This window comes from Phyllobates terribilis, unplaced genomic scaffold (assembly GCF_046119375.1).
Source record: "Phyllobates terribilis strain yellow unplaced genomic scaffold, ASM4611937v1 Scaffold_5__5_contigs__length_657084704, whole genome shotgun sequence".
In the NCBI taxonomy this organism is placed as follows: Eukaryota; Metazoa; Chordata; class Amphibia; order Anura; family Dendrobatidae; genus Phyllobates; species Phyllobates terribilis.
Window position 1 is genome coordinate 233,333,754 of NW_027362765.1, and position 27,854 is coordinate 233,361,607.

General features: G+C 43.6%; 1 protein-coding gene across 2 annotated transcripts in view; it reads right to left on the reverse strand.

The window, feature by feature from the left end:
• Positions 1-14,613: 14,613 nt before the first annotated feature.
• The window catches only part of CDH22 (cadherin 22), a 509,665-nt gene continuing 496,424 nt past the window's right edge, over positions 14,614-27,854 (reverse strand). For both annotated transcript variants that reach the window (XM_073683912.1, XM_073683913.1), the window contains 4 exons: positions 24,483-24,604; positions 22,834-22,951; positions 20,634-20,885; positions 14,614-17,062 (listed from right to left, as the gene is read on the reverse strand). In XM_073683912.1, coding sequence (XP_073540013.1) covers positions 16,551-17,062; positions 20,634-20,885; positions 22,834-22,951; positions 24,483-24,604 — 1,004 coding nt within the window. In that variant the 3' untranslated portion in view covers positions 14,614-16,550. The remainder of the gene's footprint in view (positions 17,063-20,633; positions 20,886-22,833; positions 22,952-24,482; positions 24,605-27,854) is intronic.

The following is a 27,854-nucleotide window of genomic DNA, read 5'->3' on the forward strand; positions in this document are numbered from 1 at the left end:
CGCACATAGCCATTTATACCGAGCAGGAGGCCGCACGTAGCCATATATACACAGCAAGAGGCCGCAAGTAGCCGTCAATACACAGCAGGAGGCCGCACGTAGCCATCAATACACAGCAGGAGGCCACACGTAGCCATCTATACAGAGCAGGGGGCCGCACGTAGCCATCTATACACAGAAGGAGGCCGCACGTAGCCATCTTTACACAGCGGGAGACCGCATGTAGCCATATATAAACAGCAGGAGGCAGCACGGCGCCATCTATACACAGCGGGAGGCCGCATGTAGCCATCTATAAACAGCAGGAGTCAGCACAGCACCATTTATACAAAGTGGGAGGCCGCACAGCGCCATCTATACACAGCAGGGGGCCGCACGTATACTGTTTATCAGGCATTTTCTGTTAAATACTGTATTGATTAGATGGTAATATTACAGTAGATCAGATTAATTTTTGGGTGGGTTATCTCAGTGTTTTTTAGCTCACCTGGTGAGGTGGATCCTCCAAGCTGTAGGTCTGGGTGGGCACACGGGTTACGGGCGTAGGTGCAGCAAGCAGGTAAAGCATGCGGGAAACAGTTACAGGAAGCACAGGATCGTGTAGGCAGACAGAACACTGGGAAGCGGATATGAAACAGGTAATGGAAGCACTGGAGGCCTCAGGCAGACAGGATACAGGAGAACTAAGACCTTTAGTACCGTGTGTCTTGGTGAGCCTTACACAAGCCTAGGCAGACGATCAAATTGGAGCACGCCGGGCCACTTGGAAAGCACGACATGTTACTCAACAGAGTTCAAGGGACGGGTTGAAGGAAGCAAAGCCCGTACCTGGGACAGGTGTGTAACACTCAGTAGGGAACAAAAGATTAGACGTTGAAATTGAACATCAATATTTCTTCACCAACATCCATTGATAGAAGAGTGTCAGGAGACCTCCATACACCTTTTGTCTTCTGAATCAGCCAAAATGGTGAGTTTATTGACATTTATTTAATGTGCCTGATCACCTTCAACGTTCTATTATTGCTCTGCTATCAACCACTTAAAGTGATTGTCTTGTTTTTATTACTCCATAGCAGACCTGAGCAAGTTGCGGGCCACATCTCGCCCCCTAGCTGTTCCAGTCTGACTTGCGGACCAAAAAGGCTGAAGGACTTAAAACACAGACCCCCGGGCTGCATCATGTGGCCGCCTTCCCCGTCCACTTCTCGATTGCCCTGCTATCTGCATCCTCAGATGATGTAGATAGCGGTGAATATAATGGTGGAGGACAGAGCCACCAAATCCTCCTTCCACCAATAGGCGCATGTGACTGAGAGAGCAGATGACGTCACTAATTGTGTCTGCTGAGCGGAGCATAGTGCACACAGCAAAGACGGAAGCAGAGCGCCAGGGGAACGGGAACGAGGTGAGTATTTTTTTATACATGTGTGGGATGTGTGTCTGTATATAGAGGGCTATGTGAGGACTCATAATATATATTGCGAGACTGTGTGGGGGTTCATACTGAATATAGGTAGGCTATGTGAGGGCTCTTGCTATATATAGGGGAGCTGTGTGGGGCTCATACTGCATATAGGGAGCAATGTGGGAGCTGATACTGTATATAAGGGATATGTAGAGGCTCATACTGCATATAGGGGGCTGTGTGGGGGATCATACTTTATATAGGGGGCTATGTGGATGCTCATAGTGTATATAGGGAAGCTATGTGGGGGCTCATACTGAATATAGGTAGGCTATGTGTTAGCTCTTACTGTATATATGGGGACTGTGTGGGGCTCATATTGTATATAGAGGTCAATGTGGGGGTCTCATACTGTATATAGGGGGATATGTAGGGGCTCATTCTGTATATAGGGGGCTGTATGGGGATCATACTTTATATAGGGAAGCTATGTGGGGGCTCATACTGTATATACAGGGCCTATGTGGGGGCCCATACTGTATATAGGGGGCCCATATTGTATATAGGGGGCTGTATGGAGTTGATGCTGTATATAGGGGGCTGTGTGTGGTCTCATACGGTATATAGGGGGTGTCAGCATACTTAATTATGCTCAATATTAAGTGATACAATTAATATTAATATAAAATTATAATTAATATGCAAATATTAATATTGAGCAGAATTAATTTCAGACTATTGGTTCGGCCCTCCACAATAGTCATGAATCACGATCTCTCATGTGGCCCCTCTGGAGCTTCAGCCAATCTTTGAGCTCAGTGTCTCATGCCATCTAGATATGAAAAGCAGCTGAGCCCAGTGATTAGCTGCAGCAGTTCCAAGTGATGTAAACGTGATGTCACCTCTGCAGCCAATCAACAAAGACTGGAGCAGTGACGTAGAGGTATCACTGGCTCCAGAGAGAGTAAGTAAAAGTTGTTTGTTATTTTATCAGTCTACCAGCCTATAGCATGATAAGAGTTAGACAGGACAACTCCTTTAATATCTTAAGAGGCTGTCTGCACTTCTCACTGAGGTTACTTAGCAGGAAATCTAATTTGAGTGTAAATCATCATTACCACTCTGATTTCCAAATAAGTCCAGAAGAAATTACATTTGTGTATGTTAGGATTGGATTTGTGGTCCTTAAAGTGTAAAATATAAGCAAATATGGTTATGAATCACTTTTCTTTGCTAATTTAGAAAACTAAATGTAATTACATATAAATGAAATAAGACTTTAGATTCATTAGACATAGTGAACTGGAAATGGTGAAATGCTTTATAATATTGGGAGCACTTTCTAATGTATTAGTCATCAGTCTGTTTATGTTCCCAATTTTAACACCTCATTGGATGTGGAGATCACCCGTCGTTAATTTATGCTAGTGAATTGATTTAATCAAATGCAAAAAAAATTAATGTAGCTTTTAAAGAGATCCTTAATGGTATTCTGATGAGTTTCTGATGAAACTCTTTCCCATCTACACAACTTGTTGTATTTCTTTCAACCAATTTTTCCAGAAGCATTCACCGTGGCCATTTAAGTATTGCTCAAAGATCTTTTATTTTTCTACACATTTTCTGGTCAAGAAATGGGTCTATGTATGGGTACTAGAAGTGGTGCATGGTGCACCTAAGAATTTTCCTCTGCACTACTGGATAGCAAGTGCAGCAGGATGATCCGGAGGGGCGCAGCCCTTGTAGACTTCATCCTGCTAATCCACAACTAAAACCACATCCTCACATTAAGGAGGTTTTGAAAATTTCACTGTTGTGAGGGTCTTTTAGGTTAGACTTCTACAGACATCCAGCGGCAGGCACTGCATTGGGGGATTCTCTTGCTGTCATTGTCATTCCGTATGACAACTGAAAATCACTCTTTAATTGTGTTGGAATCTGTACAGGTGACAATTTACTGCAAGTTCCACCTTTATTGAGATCTTGGTGCTCCATAAGTAGTTTCGTGGGGGAAATTATTGCATAATTTGGACTTACTCTGATGAAATGTTGCCACCCCTGGTCTTGGCTATTAATTGGTCATTTTTTTATTTTTTTCTGCCAGACAATCATTACTTGGATAAATTGTGAGGGACAATGTTTGGGATAAATATCTTGAATGCTGCTAATAACTTTGTTCATATTCTCAAGAAACTCAATCCATCAACCTAAAAGGGTATACTGTAACAAGCTTAAAGTGATTATCCTGTTAAAACAAGTAATCACTATATCACTATATATGAGCGTATATTTTTCGAGAAAGTACAAGCTTTCCAGTATTAAGATTCCCATTAATTTATTCTCCGCAAATCAAATTTTTTTTGTAAAATTAGGATAATCTTTTGATCAGTGGGGATCTAACCACTGTGACTTGCACTGATCAGCAGAACAGAGAACTTTTATCCCTATTACAATGGAGCAGCAATGCACCTGCTCGACCACTGATCCATTTATATATGTATTGGGCCGCCGAGCAGCGCGCTTGGCTTTTTCCAGCAATCCCATAAAGAATGAATGGAGCGGCTCTTGGGAATTTGACTTGCTGTGCCATTTTGTAACTAATACATTTTCCCTTTAGTGAAAAAAATTTCCCATTCAGCCAATTGGTACAGGATACCCACCGATCAGCAAGTTATCACCTATCCTGCAGATAGGTGATAACTTGTTTTGAAAAATAAATTATGCATTAATTGCCTGAAACGTGTGCAATACAACAATAGCATGTTGCCAATGGCATACTCCAAAGTTGCTAAGGGGCTTTCCAACACTTTTAGCAAAGTTTGTACTTACCTACCTTGACAGTTCCTAGAAGGAACTGAGTAATTTGTGCTTTTATTTTGAAAAAAAAGAGTACTTGCTTTATTGATGTTTGCCATCAGTCTCAATTGTGCGTTCAGGGCTGGAAAAGAGGTGGGGTTTATTCCCTGCCCAAAAGTGCCATTGTCATAGAGGCTGTAACGGGTCTGGGAGGCGGAACCTCTGAGCTACTATACAAGGGGGCGGTCCTTGTAAGGGAGCGGGTGGCGACCAGGCAGGCAGTCACAGCAGGTGACCGGGACAGTCTCTAGAAGAACGGGCAGGAGGTCACAGCAAGTGACCGGGGCAGTCTCTGGATGAACGGGCAGATGGTCACGGCAAGTGACCGGGGCAGTCTCTGGGTGAACGGGCAGATGGTCACGGCAAGTGACCGGGGCAGTCTCTGGGTGAACGGGCAGATGGTCACGGCAAGTGACCGGGGCAGTCTCTGGGTAAAGGGTTGGTACGACCTGTGGCGGCTGATGGTAGACGTGAGCTCCCAGGTGAGCAGGCGAGAGTCTCTGGATAAACGGGTGGTCACAGCATGTGACGGCGGAGCCTCCAGGAAGACCAACAGACAGGCGGCAGATGAGCGCTCCCAGGTGAGCGGGCAGAAGTCTCTGGACAGGCGGGTGGTCACAGCACGTGACGGCAGAGCCTCCAGGTAGGCTAGCAGACAGGCAGCAGATGAGCGCTCCCAGGTGAGCGGGCAGGAGTCACTGGACAGGCAGGTGGTCACAGCACGTGACGGCAGAGCCTCCAGGTAGGCTAGCAGGCAGGTAGCAGATGTGCGCTCCCAGGTGAGCGGGCAAGCTGGTCCATAGACAGACTGACAAGAGTTGGAAGGCAGACCGTCGGACCTCAGGCAAGCAGGCAGGTAGTTGATGTGCGCTCCCAGGTGAGCGGGCAAGCTGGTCCTTAGACAGACTGACAGGAGTAGTAAGGCAGACCGTCGGACCTCAGGCTAGCAGGCAGGTAGCGGAATATCAGGCAGGAATAAGACAGCAAGCTGGCAGGAATCTGGCAGGTATCTGGCAGGTAACTGGCAACGGGACCTGAGGGCTGAAGCAGAGTAGTGAACAGTGCAACAACATTGCTCGGGCACCTCCATTTTGGGGGAGGTGCCTTATATATGGTGAAGTCCTCCGGCCATTGGCCGGGGACTCCTTAGGACGGCGCGCGCGGCCCCTTTAAGAGGGAGGGAGAGCGCGCGCGCGCGCCCTAAGCACAGTGGCCGGGAAGGAGCGCGCGCTGCCAGCAGAGCGGGAGGAGGACGCCGGGCACGGAGCAGAGAGGTGAGGGGAACAGCGTCCCTGCCTAGCAGAGGGCAGGGACGCCGGCACTACAGTACCCCCCCCTTTAGGCCCCCCCTTTTTTAGGCCAGACAGAAATTTAGCAAGGATGAGCGGGGCATGGATGTTCTCCTGGGGCTCCCACGTTCTCTCTTCAGGACCAAACCCCTTCCAATCTACTAGAAAAAAGGTCTTTCCTCTTACCCTTTTGGTGGCAAAAATGTTCTCTACCTCAAACTCGTCCTCAGCAGAAACCGGAGCAGGAGGCGTACCTGTAGACTTGGAAAAAGAGTTAAGTACCACAGGTTTGAGGAGAGATACATGGAAGGAGTTAGGGATCCGTAAGTTGGCCGGGAGTTTCAATTTATAGGCCACCGGGTTGATCTGACTGATGACCTCCAGAGGACCGATGAACCGAGGCCCTAACTTGTAAGAAGGTATCTTGAGTCGGACATATTTAGATGAGAGCCAGACTTTATCTCCAGGACGAAATTGTGGAGGATCCAGGCGTTTTTTGTCAGCGTGTCTTTTCATCCGTTCGGACGACTGAAGGAGTGCGGATCGGGTACTCTCCCAAATGGAGGAAAATTTGCTAACGAGAGATTCCGCAGCCGGGTTGTCCACAGAGGTGGAGACAGGAAAAGGAATCCGAGGATGCTGACCGAAGACTACAAAAAACGGGGATTTGGAGGAGGATTCGCTCTCGTGATTGTTATAAGAGAACTCGGCCCATGGTAGGAGATCCACCCAGTCTGAATGATGGGCATTAACGAAGTGCCGGAGGTAACTGGTGAGGTTCTGATTGATCCGCTCCACTTGACCATTGGACTGTGGGTGGTAAGCGGAAGAGAAGTCCAGGGTGACGTCTAGCAGTTTACAAGTGGCTCTCCAGAAGCGTGAGGTGAACTGTACCCCACGATCCGACACGATGTGGAGGGGCAGGCCATGAAGACGAAAGATGTGACGAATAAAGTCTTTAGCTAGCTCGGGTGCAGACGGGAGGCCTGGCAGGGGAACGAAATGAGCCATCTTGGAGAAGCGGTCAGCGACCACCCAAATGACCGTACAACCGGCAGAGACTGGGAGGTCAGTTATAAAGTCCATTGCTATATGCTGCCAGGGGGCAGCAGGTACAGAAAGCGGAAGGAGGCGACCGGCTGGCAGATGTCTCGGAACCTTGTTGAGGGCGCAGGACACACAGGCAGAAACAAAGTCTATTACGTCCTTGTGCAGGGTAGGCCTCCAGTAGTGCCGGGTAATAAGCTGGAGGGTCTTTTTCTGACCGGCGTGGCCAGCCAGTTTAGACGAGTGACCCCAGTGAAGGATCTTCTCCCGATCAGGTACTGATACGAACGTCTTTCCGGGAGGGAGACGATTTAGACTCACGGGAGCCACCTGCATTACTCTGGCGGGATCGATGATGTGTTTCGGATCTTCCTCGAGATCAGACACCAGAAAGGATCGAGACAAGGCGTCCGCCTTGACGTTTTTGTCAGCCGGGCGAAAATGAAGAACAAAATCAAAGCGAGCAAAAAACAAGGACCACCGGGCTTGGCGCGGGTTAAGTCTCTGGGCATGCTGGAGGTAAGCCAAATTCTTGTGGTCAGTGTAAATTATTACCGGGTGAAGAGCCCCCTCGAGCAGGTAACGCCACTCCTCCAATGCCAGTTTGATGGCCAATAACTCTCGGTCTCCTATGGAATAATTGCGCTCTGAGGAGGAGAAGAGTTTAGAGAAGAAGCCGCAAGTTACCATCCTCCCGGAAGATGATTTTTGAGTAAGAACCGCTCCGGCTCCAGAGGAGGAGGCGTCAACTTCCAGGAAGAACTGCTTGTTGCCGTCTGGGCGATGCAGCACCGGGGCGGAAGAGAAGGCCTGTTTTAAGGAAAGAAAGGCCTCCTCTGCTTCGGGCGGCCACTCTTTGGGATTAGTACCCTTACGGGTGAGCGCGGAAATTGGGGCAGTCCGGGAAGAGAAGTGCGGTATGAAGAGGCGGTAGTAGTTGGCGAAGCCCAGGAACCGCTGAATGGCCTTCAACCCCTCCGGTCGAGGCCATTTCTCGATGGCAGACAGTTTCTCTGGATCCATTCGTAGGCCGGTCTGAGAAATAATGTAGCCCAAAAACGGAAGCGAGGTCTGCTCAAAGAGGCACTTCTCGTATTTAGCGAAGAGGTGATTCTGCCTGAGCCTGAGCAGGACCTGACGAACGTCCCTCCGGTGAGTCTGGAGATCCGGAGAGAAGACCAAGATGTCGTCCAGGTACACCACTACGCAGGAGTAGAGAAGGTCTCGGAAGATGTCATTGACCAACTCTTGAAAGACGGCAGGAGCGTTACAGAGACCAAAGGGCATTACCAGATATTCATAGTGGCCGTCCCGGGTGTTGAATGCCGTCTTCCATTCATCCCCCTGACGGATACGAACCAGGTTGTACGCCCCACGGAGGTCCAGTTTGGTGAAGATTCTAGCCCCCCTCAGACGATCAAATAACTCCGGAATGAGCGGAAGGGGGTACTTATTCTTCACCGTGATCTGGTTAAGGCCTCTATAGTCTATACAGGGACGGAGAGAGCCGTCCTTCTTTTTGACGAAAAAGAAGCCTGCTCCCGCCGGGGAGGTAGATTTCCGGATGAATCCCCTGGCCAGATTCTCCTCAATATATTCGGACATCGACTGGGTCTCAGCAGCGGATAATGGATAAATACGCCCACGGGGAGGAGTAGTACCAGGTAACAGGTCGATAGGGCAGTCGTATGGTCTATGAGGGGGTAGTGTCTTTGCCTCCTTTTTATTAAAGACATCAGCATAAGACCAATAAGGAATCGGAAGTCCAGGTAGATTAGCTGGGGTAGGAGAAGGATGGACGGGAACCAGACAGGTCTTATGGCAGTCCTGTCCCCAGCGAAGGACTTCTCCGATCTGCCAGTCAAGCATGGGTGCATGTCTCTGGAGCCAAGGTAGACCTAGCAAGAGGGCGTGAGAGAGTCCAGGCAGAACATGAAAGGAGATACTCTCAGAATGCAGCATTCCCACCTGCAGAGTAATGGATTCGGTGATGAGTTGGATGGGGCATGGTAAGAGACCCCCATCCACGGCAGCAACAGACAAGGGTACAGCCAGAGGTTTGGTGGGGATGCGGTATTTCTCTACCAGGGACTGTGAAATAAGATTCCCGGCTGCTCCAGAGTCAAGTTGGGCTAGTTCGAAATAACGGTTCTCCCCGCAGACGATTGAGACTGACAGCAGCAGAGATGGAGAGGATTTATTCTTGTCTAGGTCGACCTCTCTGAGCAAACCTAGACACAGGCGTTTCCCGACCTCTCCGGGCAGGCACGGATCCGGTGCTCCTTACTGCCACAGTAGAAGCAGCTCCCCTCGGCACGGCGTAAGTCCTGACGGGTTTTGACCATCTTGGTCTGGTCGACCTGCATAGGCTCAGGAGAGTGTACCTGGGGAGAGACGGATTTCTGAAAAGTAGGAGCTAGACGTGGAAACCTCCTCTCACGGGTGACCTCTTTGGCACGCTCCTGGAACCGTAGGTCAATCCGGGTGGCAAGAGTTATTAGGTCATCGAGAGTGGTAGGAATGTCCCGACCGGCAAGTTCATCTTTAATACGGCCGGACAGACCCTCCCAGAAGACGGATACCAGAGCGTCGTTATCCCAGGCCAGCTCCGAGGCAAGGGTACGGAACCGTATGGCATATTGGCCCACGGTGAGACTTCCCTGACGGAGGCGTAGCAGTGATGATGCGGATGAGGTCTTCCGTCCGGGTTCGTCGAAGACTTTCCAGAAAGACATGAGAAAGGCAGGCAAGTCGGACACCAGGGGGGTCTCCTCTCTCCCATAGAGGATTTAGCCAGGCCAGGGCCTCCCCGGTGAGATGGGACATGATGAAGGCAATTTTGGCCCGGTCGGAGTTAAACTGGTGGGACAGGAGTTCAAAGTGCAGGGTGCACTGATTTATGAAGCCCCGAGCCTGGGCGGAGTCGCCTCCGAAGCGAGGAGGTGCAGAAAGCCGGGGTCCGGGGTAGTATACCATGGTATTAGTGGACAGCGGAGCTGCCGGATTGCGAGTCATGGCACTGGCGGAGGTTGCTGGCGGAGCAGTCAGAGTGTCCAGGCGAGAATTGACATTCCGCAGGTGACCCAGGATGGACTCCTGTTGGGACCTCTGACGGGACAGTTCATGACACAGGTCCGAGAGCGAGGGAGCTTGGGTGCCACCGGGTTCCATGGCCCGAGCAAACTGTAACGGGTCTGGGAGGCGGAACCTCTGAGCTACTATACAAGGGGGCGGTCCTTGTAAGGGAGCGGGTGGCGACCAGGCAGGCAGTCACAGCAGGTGACCGGGACAGTCTCTAGAAGAACGGGCAGGAGGTCACGGCAAGTGACCGGGGCAGTCTCTGGATGAACGGGCAGATGGTCACGGCAAGTGACCGGGGCAGTCTCTGGGTGAACGGGCAGATGGTCACGGTAAGTGACCGGGGCAGTCTCTGGGTGAACGGGCAGATGGTCACGGCAAGTGACCGGGGCAGTCTCTGGGTAAAGGGTCGGTACGACCTGTGGCGGCTGATGGTAGACGTGAGCTCCCAGGTGAGCAGGCGAGAGTCTCTGGATAAACGGGTGGTCACAGCATGTGACGGCGGAGCCTCCAGGAAGACCAACAGACAGGCGGCAGATGAGCGCTCCCAGGTGAGCGGGCAGAAGTCTCTGGACAGGCGGGTGGTCACAGCACGTGACGGCAGAGCCTCCAGGTAGGCTAGCAGACAGGCAGCAGATGAGCGCTCCCAGGTGAGCGGGCAGGAGTCACTGGACAGGCAGGTGGTCACAGCACGTGACGGCAGAGCCTCCAGGTAGGCTAGCAGGCAGGTAGCAGATGTGCGCTCCCAGGTGAGCGGGCAAGCTGGTCCATAGACAGACTGACAAGAGTTGGAAGGCAGACCGTCGGACCTCAGGCAAGCAGGCAGGTAGTTGATGTGCGCTCCCAGGTGAGCGGGCAAGCTGGTCCTTAGACAGACTGACAGGAGTAGTAAGGCAGACCGTCGGACCTCAGGCTAGCAGGCAGGTAGCAGAATATCAGGCAGGAATAAGACAGCAAGCTGGCAGGAATCTGGCAGGTATCTGGCAGGTAACTGGCAACGGGACCTGAGGGCTGAAGCAGAGTAGTGAACAGTGCAACAACATTGCTCGGGCACCTCCATTTTGGAGGAGGTGCCTTATATATGGTGAAGTCCTCCGGCCATTGGCCGGGGACTCCTTAGGACGGCGCGCGCGGCCCCTTTAAGAGGGAGGGAGAGTGCGCGCGCGCGCCCTAAGCACAGTGGCCGGGAAGGAGCGCACGCTGCCAGCAGAGCGGGAGGAGGACGCCGGGCACGGAGCAGAGAGGTGAGGGGAACAGCGTCCCTGCCTAGCAGAGGGCAGGGACGCCGGCGCTACAGAGGCATTCTTGAGCGTTCATGGTGAGAGGTTTAAATGTTCTAATTTTGGGCCTTTAAAACATTAGTAAATATGTTTCTGGCACCCATCTCTTTGCTCTTCTGCAGACCACATTGTATTTCCATAGGAATCAAGGTTCTGTGATTAAGTCATAGAGGGACAAGTTTAGTACAGAAGATCGGGTTGCTTACCTTGGTCTGTATATAGAGTACTTTCTGCCTGATCTAGTTTGCTTTTTTGACCCTGACCCTGAGTTGTCTCTTGATTGTCCTACCTTACTGCGATGCATGGCTTTGTTCTTGATGTTGCATCTACCACTGCTCAACATGCTCTTCGCTGTGTACACACTGCAAATTGATGACTGAAACTTTGAAGTCCTACTGAGAAAATTCATACGTCCAAGTGATGATAAAGAGGAAGAATGGGGCGATCCACTTCTCTGGTGAGGAAAGTAACATTAGCTATATCCTTAGAGGCAATGTTGTAAGCAAATTTCAGTGCCAAAAAACCTGATATATATTGAAGTACATGATAAAATATACAAGCTTCTATATCTAACTATTCTCTTTCTGTCTCATGCTGTTTCCCGTCTCTCATTTTTCTATCTCTCCTCTCCCCCTCCCTTCCTCTTCCACAACCATCTATGGTTTACGGGTCTCTGAGGCCTCCTCTGATTAAATGATTTCTTCCTTTTCAGCAGAAAAACTAATAAGAGCCTCAAAGGATTTTTCTTTTGACTTAAAAAAAGAACAAATATCTTAATTTGCATCCACCCTGCAAACTAATTGGTGGAAAATGAAACTGGTGAAGCCGGTTAATTAAATGAGGACAGAGTGAAATCCGACCAGATCCTGATTAGCTGGCGCATTAATTCAGTTTGTGTGAATTTAGATGAGTTGGGAGCGGAGAAGAGGAGGGAAAGGAGGGATGGGAACCTAGAGAGAGGTTACCGTAGACCGACAGGCAATCTCAAGATATCATATGGATAAATTGGTATACAAACAGCAGGAGTTCAGTGTGGTACTGGAAAGCAAAATAGGATCTCGACTAAACTTATTTCTTTACCCACTTGTGGCTTAAAAGAAAAGCAATCAACCTCCTGGGCTACAATGAAAGATGGTTAGAATAGAATGCGGAAATTAATCTACTATGACCCACTTGCATTCATACAGTTGTTGGATACCTCACATTGTCTCAAATACTATAATAAGAGCAGTCATGTTCAAATAATGCAGTCTCTTGACTCCCAATGGATTAGAGAACAGCAACAACCATTGATTGCCGTGGTGTTTCTAGCTTCAATTAATCTTTAAAATGTTTGTATATTCAGAAGTAACAAATGACAAGAACAAACTTTCATCCACATTGCTAGAGGAAAAATTATATATACAGTAGATGTAAAAAGTCTACACACCCCTGTTATAATGCCAAGTTTTTGCCATGTAAAATATTCATATAATCATACCAAGAACGTTTTTCAGAACTTTTTCCATCTTTAATGTCACTAATCTGTGAAAATCAGTTGAAAACAAATTGAAATCTTTTAGGGTGAAAAAAGAAAAAATACAGAACTTAAATTATGTGGTTATATAAGTATGCACACCCTTAAACTAATACTTTTTTGAAGTACACTTTAAATTCATGACAGCATTCAGACTTTTTGGGTACGAGTTCATCAGAATGACATATCTAGAATTGGCAATCTTTGCCCACTCTTCTTTGCAGTAGCGCTCCAAATCTGTCAGATTGTAAGAGCACCTCCTGTGTACAACTATCTTCAAGTCTGGACTCCGGCTGGGCCATTCCAAAACTTTGATCATCTTCTAGTTGAACTCATTCTTTTGTTGATTTGGAGGTATAATAATGGTCATTGTTGTGCTGAAAGGTGAAATTCATCTTCAGTTTTTTAGGAAAGGCATGAAGAACTAGATGTAAAATTGACTGATGTTTGGAACTGTTCATAATTCCCTCCACCTTGACTAAAGCTCTTATTCCAGCTCCTGAAAAAACTCCCCAAAAGCATAATGCTGCCTTTCCTATGCTTCACTGTTGGAATTGTGTTTTGTTGTTTATGTGCAGCGTTGGCTTTGTGCAAAATGTACCTTTTGGAATTATACCCAAAAATTGCAACCTTGGTATTATCAGACCATAATGTCTTTCCCACATGCTTTGACAGACTTGATTTGGCAAAACATAGCTGGGCTTGGATGTTTTTCTTTGTAAGAAAAGGCTTCCGTCTTGCCACCCTATCCCACAGGCCAGACATATGAAGAATACAGGAGATTATTGTGACTTGCACAACCAGAAATTCATGCAGATCCTTTACTCTTGCTGTAGATCCCTTGGCATCCTTCTGGAACAATTTTCTTCTTGTCTTTTCAGCAATTTTTTGGAGACATAGAGTTCTAGTATGTTACTTGATGACCATCTTCACACTGTTCCATGGTATATCTAATATCTTTGAATTTTTTTTGTACCCCTTTCCTGACTGATAACTTTCAAAAATGAGATCCTTTTGCTGTGTTGTAACTGTTTATGGACCATGGCTTTTGCTGTAAAATTAAACTAAGAAAATCCTACTAGAACAGCTAAACTTTATATGGAGTTAATCAAAATCACTATAAAAAGTGGCAGCTGAGTACTGACTACTATTTAACATGAGTTTAAATGTGATTTGCTAATTCTGAACACAACCACATCTCCAATTAGAATGTTCATACTTATGCAACCACATTATTTTATTTTTATTTTTATTTCCCCTCTCAAAATGATTTCAGTTTGCTTCCCAATGGATTTGTACAAATATGTGGCATTAAAAGTGGAAAAATTCTTCTTGGTATGATTTTTTTATATGACAAAAACCTGGCATTCTAATATGTACTATCTTCTGGCAGATACTTTACAGTCAGATGAGTTATGAACAAAACACAACAGGAAACACTAGTAGTATGAGGATTAGAATGGGAGCAGAATATGTTGAAAGTGTGAGCTACACTGGCTAATGTAACAGTTCCAAAATGCTACATTAATACACAATACCAAACAGTCACCCATTCAGCAAAGAAAATAAGAACTAGTCAACTATCGGGCACCAAAGTTTTAGTAGCCCATTGATCACCAAAGACTAAAATTACTGACTGAACGCTGACTTTGCTTACATCTTTTGGGCCATATTTCAGATCATGAGGGTTACATGTGGCCTCCAGGTAGCTACCTGTTGGTTTGTTACCTACTAGTTCCTTCTTGTTCTCCTACTCTGTGGCATCAGCTGGCCATCTGTCTATCAAGTTTGATTTCTTTTGTCCTGTGGTGTTTCACCAGGAATCCAACACCTGGATAGCTATATTTGCTAGTGAATATAGCTGTAGCGGCTGAATGGAAGCCCTGAGAACAGCCTTTTTCCTGACGGATCTTATTTGATTAGCCGGCCTGATCTGATTGCAACATTGTAGCGTGATGCACATGTCACATATCAAAAGAAGAGCCACGGATGCCATCAGGTAAGAGGCGGTTTTAAAGTGGCCAATAGATTGGGTCCTGCAACTTGATTCGCACCAAATTTAATAGTGAGTGTTACCATCTGTTACCCTTTAAATAGATACAATAATGTTTCTGATCGCATTAAGACACGGAATAAAAATTTAGTAGAAGAAACTTTTATTTTGTCCTCTGAGGAATCATGATAAATAATGACAATTCCTCTTGGAGTTGTGGTAGTGCACTGTGGGAAACTTAGTCATTATAACTGCACTGTGTAGGCGATAGATGTAGATGACAGATCACAGGTTCAAGAGTTGATACAATGAAAGTTTATTACAATGACAGCTAATACTGCAGATATGCCCTCGTAAGGATCACTGTCAATCCTTTGAGGTTACCCTGTTAGATTCAGCTGTTTTGGAATCTGGAGTCCCAGCTGGTGATAATGGCAGCAATGAGCATCATGAGGAGGAGGTTGCTTAGGAGATGAATGCAATACTGTATATAAAAAGTACATGTATTCCAAAAAACTCTTAAAAACTTAACCGTAGCATAGGAATGAAAAAAAAATTGAATAATTTTTACATAGTCTGAGAAAAATGTAAACTCACTTTATAGGTTTGATAGCTTGAAGCTATCTGATTTGGCTTCAGCTAAATCTTTTGTGAAGCTCTCTCTGGATAGCTGGTTATGCCTACCTTCTTTACTGCATTGCTCATTGCTTTAACTTTTATTTGAATTGGCTTAGTTGCTTATTTCATATCATGCAATAATATTTAAATTGTGCAAATTTCATGGTTTTGAATTGGCAGCTCCAAAAGGTTGTTGACCACCATTACCATAAGCCGAGAAAGTAATGGCGGTCACACACTACTGCTATTTTCACAACGGGGGCACAGGTCCCCTGTTCTCATGATTAGTGGAGGTTCCAGCAGTCATCTCCCAACATCCATTATACACTTATCACTTATCTTTGGAATAGGTGACAAGTATTGTTTGTGGGATAACCTCTTTAAGGCAAAAATCACCCGATACCTATCTTCTGACATATCATAAATATATGTCACCGTATCAAAATGTATGGAATGGTGTGACCTCCATCAGCTACTAAAACTATAGCACACCCATTCTAAACTGTTTAAGGGGGTTATCAGGTGCTGTTTTTATTTTTCCTAGGGGGCTAAGCACTTATCGGCAGGTAGTTGCTAACACCCTTTCTGTGCTGCCCTGCAACAATCTTTCCCAGCTCAAAGTGGTTATAGATCACTCCTGCCAGCAATTCTCCTGCTTCCTGTGATGTCAAATTGACACATCAGTTCCTTTTCTTCTGCTCTGCAATGTTGATGGGGAGTCACTTCCAATGTCATGTTGATCAACAACTGGCTCCCTGCTAAGCTGGCTTTGTTAGGGTCAGCTGGCTATCAATTTAGATGACATTGGCAATGAATATTCATGGACAGAACAGAAAGAAGAGAAGGAACTGCTCTGTCCATGTGATATCACAAGAAGCAGGAGAATCGCTGGCAGAAGCGGTCGATGACTGATCTGAGCCGGAGAGATTGTCGCAGTGCAGCACATGAAGGTAGTTAGCAATTATCTGTGGTGCTTAGCATCATAGGAAAAATAAAAGGCTTCAAGGTGTTCAGGCACTCTTTAGAGTACTGCAACCCTTATATTCTGGAAATCACTGTGTGTCTGTATTCCGAGTGAGATATAACACATATGTCAGGAAATTATTTTTGACAAGAAGTTGACTGGAAGCCATATTAAATAAGGAATACAGAATTGTTAAAACAATTACTTAAGTGTTATACATATGCATTGCTGGAAAAAGTACATGTGAAATGGCGTCAGAATGTGATTAGAGTTTGTTTATGGACTGCTTTGATCTTGTCAGAGAAGGTAAGGAACATGAGTATCAATGGTGGTAGAGATCTGTAAATAATCGGCCACCAGTGGAATGAAACAATTGATGATCATAGTAGAGCAATGTCACATGGTGTTTACATATTGATATGTAATAAATATGGAGCACATTTGCCCCTGTAATTAGCGCATAAGGTCTTGGTACCCTGAAAATTGAGGGATTGACTTGGGCTAGGAGCTCTGGATTTCTTCATGTCCCTTGTGTCCAGCATATAGAGCTGCCAGTTGGCGAAATCTAGGACCCCAAGAACCCAACTGAGAAAAGTCTTGTTCTGAACTTGTAGACCAACTGCTGATTGAACTGAGAGATGCAGCACTGGAACCTGAGCCCTCAAAGGCATAAGTCTGGAAGGAATCATAAGGAGGCACTGATGAGTCCTGATCTGCTAGCCTCACTTTTCTACTGATGTAGTCTTTGAACAGTGAGAAGTCCAGTTCAGCTCCTGGAAACCACTGAGGCAAGGGGTGACGCTGAGTAGCAAGAGTACTGTCCCCTCCAGCCTCACTTCCTTCACTGAAATTGTACAAGCTGCGCAAGGCTGACATATCATATGCCTCTGTGTCCTGTTCTCCACCTCCCTCGTCATTGTACTTGATGACGTTATCCCTCATGTCTTCATCTTCATCTGATGAAAGATGACCCTGGTGGTGTCGTTTTAAAGCCAGGATAAGAAGAATCAGCACTGTAAGCAATAAAATAAGAGAATATTTAAATGATATAGTATGGAAAAATAATAAAATACAACCAGCAAACCTCTATGTCCTCTGCGTCCATTTACCTTTTGAGCTACCTTGTTTAACACTCGATGGTTGGCCTTGTGAAATAGAACTTTTTGCTCAAAAAGTGGTAGATTTCTTGCTGGTTATTCATAAAATGATTTCAGCCTCAATATTAAAAGGGGTTGTGCAGTCAGCCATAAAAAATCTGAGAACAGCTTAGAATATTATGAAATGAAAAAAGTGGTAATCAAGTATTACCTATCCCCTACCACTCCAGCTTTCTATATCCACAGCCGTCTCTAGTTCTCTGCATGCGATCATGTGTAGTCCAGCTACATGACTAATGGAGTCAATCAGTGATTGATGGCACATGATCAGCTGCAAGGAACTATAGATACCTGTGTGAACCGGGAAGCATTGGAATCAGAGTGACATGACATTATTAGAGTATCGATATGGTAAGTAGGACTCCTTTTTTAGTTTTATTTCATAACATTTTATGATCTTTTCAGATATTTTCATGGCTGCGATTACTCCTTTAAACAAGGATTATAAGACATACATTTATTTTGAGTCTAGAATGTCTGTGGTGGCATTTGTTACATCTCCTTTCATCAATGTTCTTTAAACTCTCGCCATTCCCTTATTTTTGGACAAAACTCTATATTTATGCCTGTGATACAGAATCTGATTACTTTCAAAATTGCCTTTTAAAGGGAATCTGTCACTAGGAGTTTGCTCCCCCATCTGAGAGCAGCATGATGTAGGGGAAGAGACTGTTAATCCAATGATGTATCACTTACTGGGCTGCTTGCTGCAGTTTGGACAAAATCATTATTTTATCTGCTGCAGATCTACCAGTTCTGTGGATGCTGAGCCCTGTATAACCCCGGCCATACCACTGATTGGAAGCTTTCTGTGTACACTGTGCATAGGCAGAAAGCTGCCAATCAGTAGTGGTGACAGAGCTCATGAACATGGATGTCTACATGACAGCAGGTTTACTAGTACTTAAGTGATAATCTCCTGCTGATAAAATACTAATACTATCAAAACTACAGCAAGAAGACTAGTAAGTGACACCGCTGAAATTAGAGTCTCTACATTATGCTGCTTTCAGATTAGGTGTCAAAAATCTGGTGACAGACTCTTTTTAAAGGGAACCTGACAGCTAATACATGCTGCCCAAACCAGGAAGCATGTATCAGACACTGGCTGTATGATGAGAGAGCTGTCAGTCATTGGCAGCAGGCAGGAAGAAGGTCCTGAAGACACAGATGTCCGACTAGTCTCCAGCGCTGCTTCCTCCCCGGCAGCTTAGAAAGTATGCTTCCTTCTGAAACACTTAAGTGTCTCAGAGCCAAACGTACCCGGCTGAGGTCATACAGCCAGTGTCTGATACATGCTGCCTGTGGACCGGGCAGCGTGTATCATCTGTCAGGTTCCATGACAGCTGATACAATTAGGAGAGAGTACAATTCACTCTCTGTTTAGTACTCGGCATTATTCTCTATTTCAGTGCTCTCTTTTATTTCTCCTTACTGGAATAATAGCTAAGCCTTTTCAATGAATGCTTTTTTAGGACCTTTTCAATGACAGACACTCCTTGACCACTGTTTCCATGACAATCAGAAGCCATTTTTGCCCGGCTCCAAGAATGGTGTGTTGTTTCCACAACTTATCAATGACATATAACAGCAGCAGCCAGGGAAATGTCAGCATAGGAGGAACATTGATTGGAAAGGTGAACGCACTTTTTTTTTTGTTTCATACTATAGTCGGATATTTAGACTTTTCCTTTGCAAGTATATCCCTTAAAGCATGTCATAGTGTCCTAGTAAAAGTTAAGAGTGTCTTTTTTAATGCCTCTGATCACCTCACACTTTTCCTTCTCCATACAGCATGGTAGAATCCTAGGTAATTGTGAAAGAAAGCTATTTTCAGCCTTGTGTCATAATGCTAAAATGCAAAAGCTTCAGGCTATGAAGAGTTAAACTATTAAAGGACTTTTCCTCCTTAGGAAATGTGATCTCCAAAAGCTTTAATAATAAAGTAGGTACTCATCCACCCCAGAACCGGTGCCGACTCTTTGCCACCGCTGTGGTCTTTGTTTTTTCGGCTGCAGTTATGATGTCACAACTACAGCAGGTGCGTGACTGACACCACTGCAGCCAATCACTGAGCCATGGCTCATACCATCTACATTGGCAGAGCTGCTGATCTCAGTGATTGCCTGCAGTGGTGATGTGTGCTGTTGACGTGACATCAACACTACAGCCAAACTACAGAGACTGGAGCAGTGGTGGAGGGTATTATTTATTCTTTGGTATTTTACAAGTATAAAAGCATTTGGGGACCAGTTTTCTTAAAGTGAAAACCCCTTTAAGTAATACTGATTTACCAACTATTTGATAACTATATGAATTATTAGAGTTATGCCATAGTGTGCAAAGTCAGATCAGAAATACTCCATTATTGGCTTATGTGTCACCAAGTATAGATAAAGGCCTAAGGTTCTCTTTAATTAAAAATGTCAATAGTCAGCTTCAACCCACTTTTGATATGAGAAAGATCTCTACAGGCGCTTTGGTTCTATATTTCGTAAGAACCGGTGATATCCCTTTATTGAGTGATAGTGCTCCACTTAGGACCTATCATACAACACTGAGTGATGATTCTAGGTGTCCAGTATGTCTGCGGAGTACAGTAGATTTAATGCATCTTTTATGGAGTTGCCCCAAGGTAAATTGGTTTTGGATTGTGGTAATAGATAAAATAAATTCCAACTTTTCGGCTCAAATGACTCCTGATCCATTGCTATGTTTTGGATTGTCTGGATGAGATGCAGGGTGATGAGTTTTTGTAGCTGGCAGTCTCCCAATTACTATAGATAGCTAGAAAATCTACAGCCGCTAAATGGATGTCCTCTTATCTTTTAACAGTAGCCAAATGGGTGAATGTTGTAAATCGCCTTTCCTGTTTTGAGAAGCAGACCTTACATTGCAGAACATAAGGTGGATTTTTAGATAACCCATAAATGTGTTTTGAGATCTTACACTTGACCTACATCGGGAATTTTGCTATCAGATTGTCAGGGTTAATGTTTCCCAGCTGTGTTTTTATTGCAACCCTCTTCTCCAAATGAGGGTCCGCTAATAGCCAGCTGATCGCTGAAAACATCAGTTATCACGGAGGAAAGCTATGAAAGGCCATATATTTTGTAGATCCAGAAGAAATGTGGTACTACGTGGTTGTACTTAGTTCTCCACAATCGGAGCCCTTCTTTGCAGCAGTACTCCACTTTGGCTAGTAGAGAGATTTCCAGAGCAAGTTATGAAACCAATATGTCCAAATAAAGCATACGGGTTTCGGCAGGGGTAAAATTGGGAATAATGGTGATTTTTGTTTATAAACCACTGGTAAAAATAATTTATAGTTATGCTTGGAATTGGAAATAATGTAATAAAAATCTGATCAAGTAAGGCAGATTCGAAGTTGGAATATACATAGGTAATAAAAACATTTGTAACTTACCTACAAGTATGAGAACACACACCAACAAGGCAATAAGTGCTCCAGGGCTCAGACTCCCAGCCATCACATAGGCAGTTGTGTTACATGACTGCACCGCACCAGTGCTGTCACACCCACACACCCGAATGGTAAGAGTTCCCGTGCTACTCAAAGCTGGAGTACCTCCATCGACAACTAGTATTGGCAAGATAAACATATCCTGCTCCCTTCTGTCAAATGGCATTCGATGTGTATGTACTGAAGCTGTGTTATCTGTAATGTAGAAAATACATGGTATTGGTTGGATATAAAAGAACAGCTGCTGGAATTAAGTAACCTTTAACCCTCTTTCTTTGTAAGACTCAAGAGATAACCCTGCTGAGAGATAACCCTGCTTAAAGAGGACCTATCGCTGAAAAAACTGAGATAAATACCTTGTAGAAATCTCTGAACTTCCCTGATTCTTCCGCTCTTTTCCATTTTGCGCTGCATCACTTCATTGTAGAAATATTCACATTTATTATTTTTGGAGCGCAGTATGTGAAATCTCTGCTTGAAGTTCAACTGGGTGTTTTTCAGAGTCACTTCTGGGGGTATGCGCTTTTACCTCTACCTCCCAAATGCGGCTAATTACAGCTCGACACCTTCTGAGCCTGATAGAGTGCTAGATCAGCTGCTGAGCTGTGCTTGGCAGCGTCTGGGAGGGGTGACAGCGTACGCCCCCAGAGATGAAGGATCGCCCAATTGAACTACCAGAAGAGACTTCACTATGTTCCAAAAGTAAGAAACATAAGTATCTTTGCAATTAAGTGATGCAACATGGAACGGAAAAGAGTGTCAGAATCAGGGGAATTTTGGGATTCAACTAAATTTTTTGGAGCAAGTGACTGAACTTTTTCAATTGTGTTTTATTTTTAGGAGAACAATTATGGAGAACTATACAGAATGATCTATATAGGTGTATTAAGTGAAAGAAGTTGGGACAAATTAAATAATTCCAGGAATTTGGTTTAAAACAATATCCAGCATTGATCAATACCTGGACCTCCCACCAATCCACTAATCCACACTTAGATCACTGTAGGGTCCTATAGTAATCTACATGTAGGTTTAGTTCAGTACAACTGTGGCAGAATCATTGTTTGCTCCTGTGATAATGTCACCTGAAAGCAGCCTCAGGTCAGTTGTACACATCCAACATCATGTCCAACATTTATAGTCTGAATACAGACCACGACCGATGCCGATATTGTCTTCAGAATGTCGTATGTGTAACAGCAGCCTTACTTAATATAAGATACACAAATGTAACATTATAATTACAACACAACATAGATCACTTGTAACTCGTCAAATATAGACCTGGAGGTATTAGCACATGAATGGAGAAAAACATGCAATACATAGCACTATCAAGACGGAATTCAATAAGTGTGATGAAAGAAATGAGCTAAAATGATTTAGAGTTCTAGATAAACATGTGGAGTTTTTAGTATACAAGTAAAAATACAGGATATATGAATAAAAAATATTGAGATAGTGAGGCGGGAATGCATATAGACAGGTAGAAAGTAGGAGAACAAGAAAATGAAATGGAGTACCTACTCACCCAGGAATGGCAATAAGCAAAAGTGTGGCTATCTTATAAAGCTAAAAAAAATCTCAAACCTGACAAAAGTTATGGGAATAAAGTTTAATGTAACTTTTTTAATTTAAAATTAATTATAATAAAAGGAATTATTATTGACTATGACCTGACTTTCCATTATAAGAAATAGTATTTGATGCTGGAAAGTTTTAGTGTGTAAAGGTAAGGGCTTATGTATGTTGCAAAGCACTGACCCTATATGGTGGCAAACCCTAAAATCGCAACCCTATGGGCTAGTGTCATGGACCTGTAGGCACTCCTTGTTTTACCAGATGGCTATCTATAGGCATCATATTCTTCTCTGAGTTACGTTATGGGTCCTTAGGTAATTATAGGCTTTATAATGGATCCATAATAAATCTTTGTGCATGAGCCTTAAAAACTGTTGGTAGTTTTAGTAAGGGTAGTGTAAAAACTGGGCTATCTAACATTGATCTCATGAATATCATGAAGAATAATGTTACATGACACAATACAAACTAATTTATGGTATTTGTAAGAATGTGAATGGATGGATATCATGGATGGCATGATTAAAGTAGATATATGGTAGGTGACCAGCATATGGCTCACCCTTGACATTGAGCAGAGTAAAGTGATGTTCTGCGCTGGTTTCTGGAGCAAGTCTGAAGTAGAATCGATGCCCCCCCATTGGCTCATCTCGATCCACCACACTGATGGTCTGAATCAGCTACAGCAAAAGGAGCACAGATTATTTGTCCAAGCTTGGTAAGGATGGATAATACATGTTTCAATGCAAAGGAGAAATGCAAGTTTTCTAATAAGGTCATTTACTTTTAGAATAAAAATGCATAAAATGATTTGGTGTCAGTTAAAATAGCCAATATGCTGCCCAATTTACTGATGTCTGATCTCATGTATACTATGCTTTGGTTGTCTGAGGAGCACCCCTTCTCTTGACTGACATCGGCACTGTGTCCATCCAAGAGCAGAAGGAGTGTCATAGACTATTGAAGCACAATGAGCATAGGGTACCAAGGCATAACTATAGTGGGTGCATTGGTTACAGGCGCACCCTGGCCCTGGCCCTGGATCCTTGTGTGGGACCCAAAAGGTTCTTTTGATCCATATGAGAGTCCACCACTATTAAAGACCCATGATAGTTAGGGGCCCTGTAAAAGAATGCATTGCATAAGAGTCAACAAACTTCAAGTTACACCACTAATTGGGTTGTCTACAAATGTGGCTGCCATTTTACAGAAATAGAGAGGAATGGCAATTGGACAAACCCATGCCCGAAACAGTAAAAATGAGGGCACCTGGTATGTCAATTATAAAATCTGCATTTCATTGTGTAATTTTTATGAACTGGTGGGTCACTTTAATTATGTTCTATTTTGACTTTAAAGAAGACCTGTCACCAGGTCAAAAGTGGCCAGTTTTCCTCTTATTTTAGTCCGACAGATCCCATGATTCATCCATTTTTTTAAATCCATCATATTGTTCCAGAGATGTGAGCCTTTTTTACTGCTAATTTTTTGGTATTTGCCAAGGAGGTGTGGCTCACATGATTCTCTTGGGGCATATCTTTAGGCTACTCTACATCATTTTTCTGTGAGCAACTCCCCCTTGATAAAGACCATAAGAATTAGCACTGAATAGACATGCCCATATCTCTGGAATCGTATGGTGAATTAAAAAAACAAAACAAAAACAGAAATAATCAGGGGAGCAGTGGAAATAAAATAAGAAAAAAACTGGCAACTTTTGAGTCTTTCAAAATGACCATCCAAGTGCACCTGGGAATAAGAAATACAAACATTTTTACTTGGTTCCATTCATTTTATTAGAAGTCAGGCAGAAAAAGCTATAAAATTCTGTTTAGCGTTTGAGCCTAGGCATGAAGCACAAGTAAAAAGGCAAAAATCAGCTTCGAATACAGTTAATATTGGCTAGATATAATCTTGTGCTGACATTATTGGTATTTGGTGCTGACATATAAAAACAATCTAATGTGTCACAAGAGTGAGAAGAGGAAAACTTCTAGTATGGCTTGAGGATCTCACAGACTGCACTATTATAATATAGTGTTATTCACCATAAAAAAAAGGATTTCATGAAAAGTTTTCCTGTTCGTCATAGTAATAGGGGTGTGCAAGGTTAGATATCAGCAGATTGGTAGAAGTGATGATTTAAGGAACGGAAAATATCTCCTAGTCCCTTTATTTACTTTTCTATAGGGATAAATGACAGAACATTACCTGTCCTGGAAGAGCATCTTCACACACAGAAGATTCATGGGGTGTAGCTAGCTCCGGAGGATTGTCATTTACATCCAGGATGCGTATCCTCAGAGAAAGGATAGAAACTTTTTCAGGGTCATCTGTAGGAAACATTACGGCAATGAATGAACTACTGTATTTCTTTAAAACAAAGATATTACTGAATGCATTATATAAAAACAATATGCTAAAAACACATCTAATTAGTGTTGAGCGAGTATGTTCTATTAACCCTTTTGGCGAGTATGCTCGGGCCAAGCTCCGAGTATTTATAGCTGCTCGGTGTTATGGTTGAATCACTCCCGTGTGCATGATTTGCAACTATTTGACAGTTTTATTACATGTAAGGAATGTCTATTTCTTACACATTCCTCACATGTAATAAAGCTGTCAAACAGTCGCAAATCATGCACACGGGAGCGATTCAACCATAACACCGAGCAGTTGTAAATACTCGGAGCTCGGCCCGAGCATACTCGGACAGAACATACTCGCTCAACACTACATCTAATAATATTATCTGAAGACAAAGTAAATCCGTGAAATACTAAATTATATATTGGCAACGGACAAAAAGAAAGTACAAGCTGTAAGTTAGAGAGCTGAAAAACGCATTTCTGCATTGTCAACATACATGATAAATATAGCATTAGGTGAATCCAAAATAAATAAATAAATAATTAATTATTTTCATTTCCTAGATTTGGTGCCTCGAGCTAGGGGTACACAGTTTACCCTTTTCTGACAATTTTTCGTCTCTGCATTTTCGTTTTTCCCCTAACCTTCTTTCACGAGCCATAACTTTTTTATATCTTTACATCAACATAGCCATAGGAAAGCTAGTTCTTTGTGGGATGAGTTGCAGTTTTAAATGACACCATTCCTTTTATCATATAAAGTACTGAAAAATGGGAACAATATTACAAGTGGGTTGAATTGTTTTTTTGGGCATTCATTGACCTGACAACAAATCTTCAATTCAGAAAAACCCGACCCACTGGGCATATCATAGAGTCAGGAGTAGGGATGAGCGAAGTGGACCGGTGGAAGTTCGGGTACTGGTACCTGACCCGAACTTTAGCCTAAAGTTTGATTTGGGCACCAGAACAGTACCCAAACTTCAACCAGAATCCGAATCCCATTGAAAACAATGGGGACCCCGAACTGGAAAAAACTCTCTTTTTCTCTCATTGCAACAGACTTCCAGAGAAAGTTCGTGTTCGGCGTTTAGCACCGGACAGTAACTGTCCGGTACGAACGCCGAACTTTAATATTCAGGTTCACTCATCTCTAGTCAGGAGCTAGGCATTAATGAATATACAAAAACCTCTCTAATATACCAAAAATAAATAAATATTAGCAACTCCATAATTCTATACTTACAACCCCCCCCCCCCCCCCAAAAAAAAAGAATATTAAAGCTAATTAAAGGACATTTTATTGTACATAATTAAAAATAGCAACAGGCCTAAGAAATATTTAGGATGACTTTCCAGATCTAGACAGCTTCACCCCCAGAAGAAGAAATATCGAAACGTATGTTGGGGCATCAGGGTGCAGCGTCCAGGGGCCATTGGTGAGTGTCATATTCACTATTACTAAATTCATTATTGATAATGTTATTTGACATTTATTTTCTTATGATCTAATCAATATGGGTGCTCTGCCTGGTGCTCACCACTCTCATCTGAGGTGTACAGGTCTCTAGAGTAATTATATCAATTGATGTTCACATAGATATATTATATAGGACTCCACACAGATTGTTTGTGGACAGCATCAGGATTGCACCGCATTTCTGAGACACATGTTTTGACTGTCCTTTGTAGCCCAAGTCGTCTTGTCTTGATTTTTTCCTTTGAGCCCATCATGTTAAACTTCAATTTATATCTTGGGGAAATATCCCTGTTTTGGAACATGACTACCATTCTTGTTCTATGTTTTTAGAATTGTATGTCTTGTTAGTTAATATAGGGAAAATATATATTATTGTACCATGTTAGCCAGTAGATAGAAAAATATTTAGATTTGAGAGTCCTCAGTGATTGATACCTTTTAATGGCTAACTGAAAAGATGGTAACAAATTGCAAGCTTTCGAGACTACTCAGGTCTCTTCATCAGACATAGTATACCACAAAATCTGAAGAGTCACATATTTATACACAATAAGATACAAAAATAATGCAATAAATAAGACAGGTGATGGAAAGCAGAGTTATTATGGAAGAGATAAACAGTTCTGGCTATAAATATTTTAGCAGTTAATAGATAAGGAGTGTAAAGGTTTTATTGTCCTGTGACTAGGTCCAGTGTTATGATGGCCTCACAAGTCTGAGGAGCACATTCCTTAGTTGATGTAGAATGACATAAATCCATGCGACACATTCATTCCTGCTCTGAAAGTATCAAAGGCCATCATCAGTTTATATTCTGAGATTCTTCTTTCTCTCTGAGATTTGAAGTTACCTTTTAATACCAGTAATTTCATGTCTTTTATGCTGTGATCAGGGGAACAAAAATGCTTGGCTACAGGTAGATCTATTCTTTGTTCTTTTATTGTGTGGAGATGATGATTCATCCTTGTCCTATGTTTTTGCCCTGTCTCCCCTACATAAAGACCCCCAGCTGGACATTTGGTACATATAATTAAGTACACTACGTTAGATGTGATACAGCTGAAAGTACCTGGGATCTTATAGTCCTGATGTGAATTGGGGATCTTTATCTTGTCTGTGGTCGTTATAAACGGACAAGTTTTACATTTTTTCTGGTTGCAGGGAAAGGTACCTGTAGCTGGTGGAGATGACAGGGAGCTTCTGACAATGATGCTTCTTAGATTTGGGGGCTGCCTAAAACACAGAAGTGGAGAGTCTGGAAATATGGATTGTAATCGGGCATCTTTTTGTAGCAAGGGTTGTAGTTTACGTTCAGCTCTCCTTAACGCCTCCAGATTTGGATTGTAGGTGACTACTAGAGGCACCCGGTTGCTTTCTTGTTTGGTTTTGTAATGTAGGAGATGATTCCTTTATATTCTGGTGGCTCTTGTAATCTGGTTCTCAATTGTTCTTGGATGGCAGCCCTGATTCAAAAAAGTCTTTCTGAGGCCATCAAGGTGTTTGTCTCTAACCATAGGGTTGGAACATATCCGATTGTATCTGATGGCTTGGCTGTAAACAATAGAGTTTTTTATGTGTTTTGGATGGAAACTGTCCCATTTAAGGTATGTAGGATGGTCGATTGGTTTCCGGTACAAGGATGTGTCTATTTCATTGTTCTGTAGCTTGATGATGGTGTTCATGGAACGTCTTCAGCTGTTGCTCAGACCCCGTCCAGATGATTAAAATATCGTC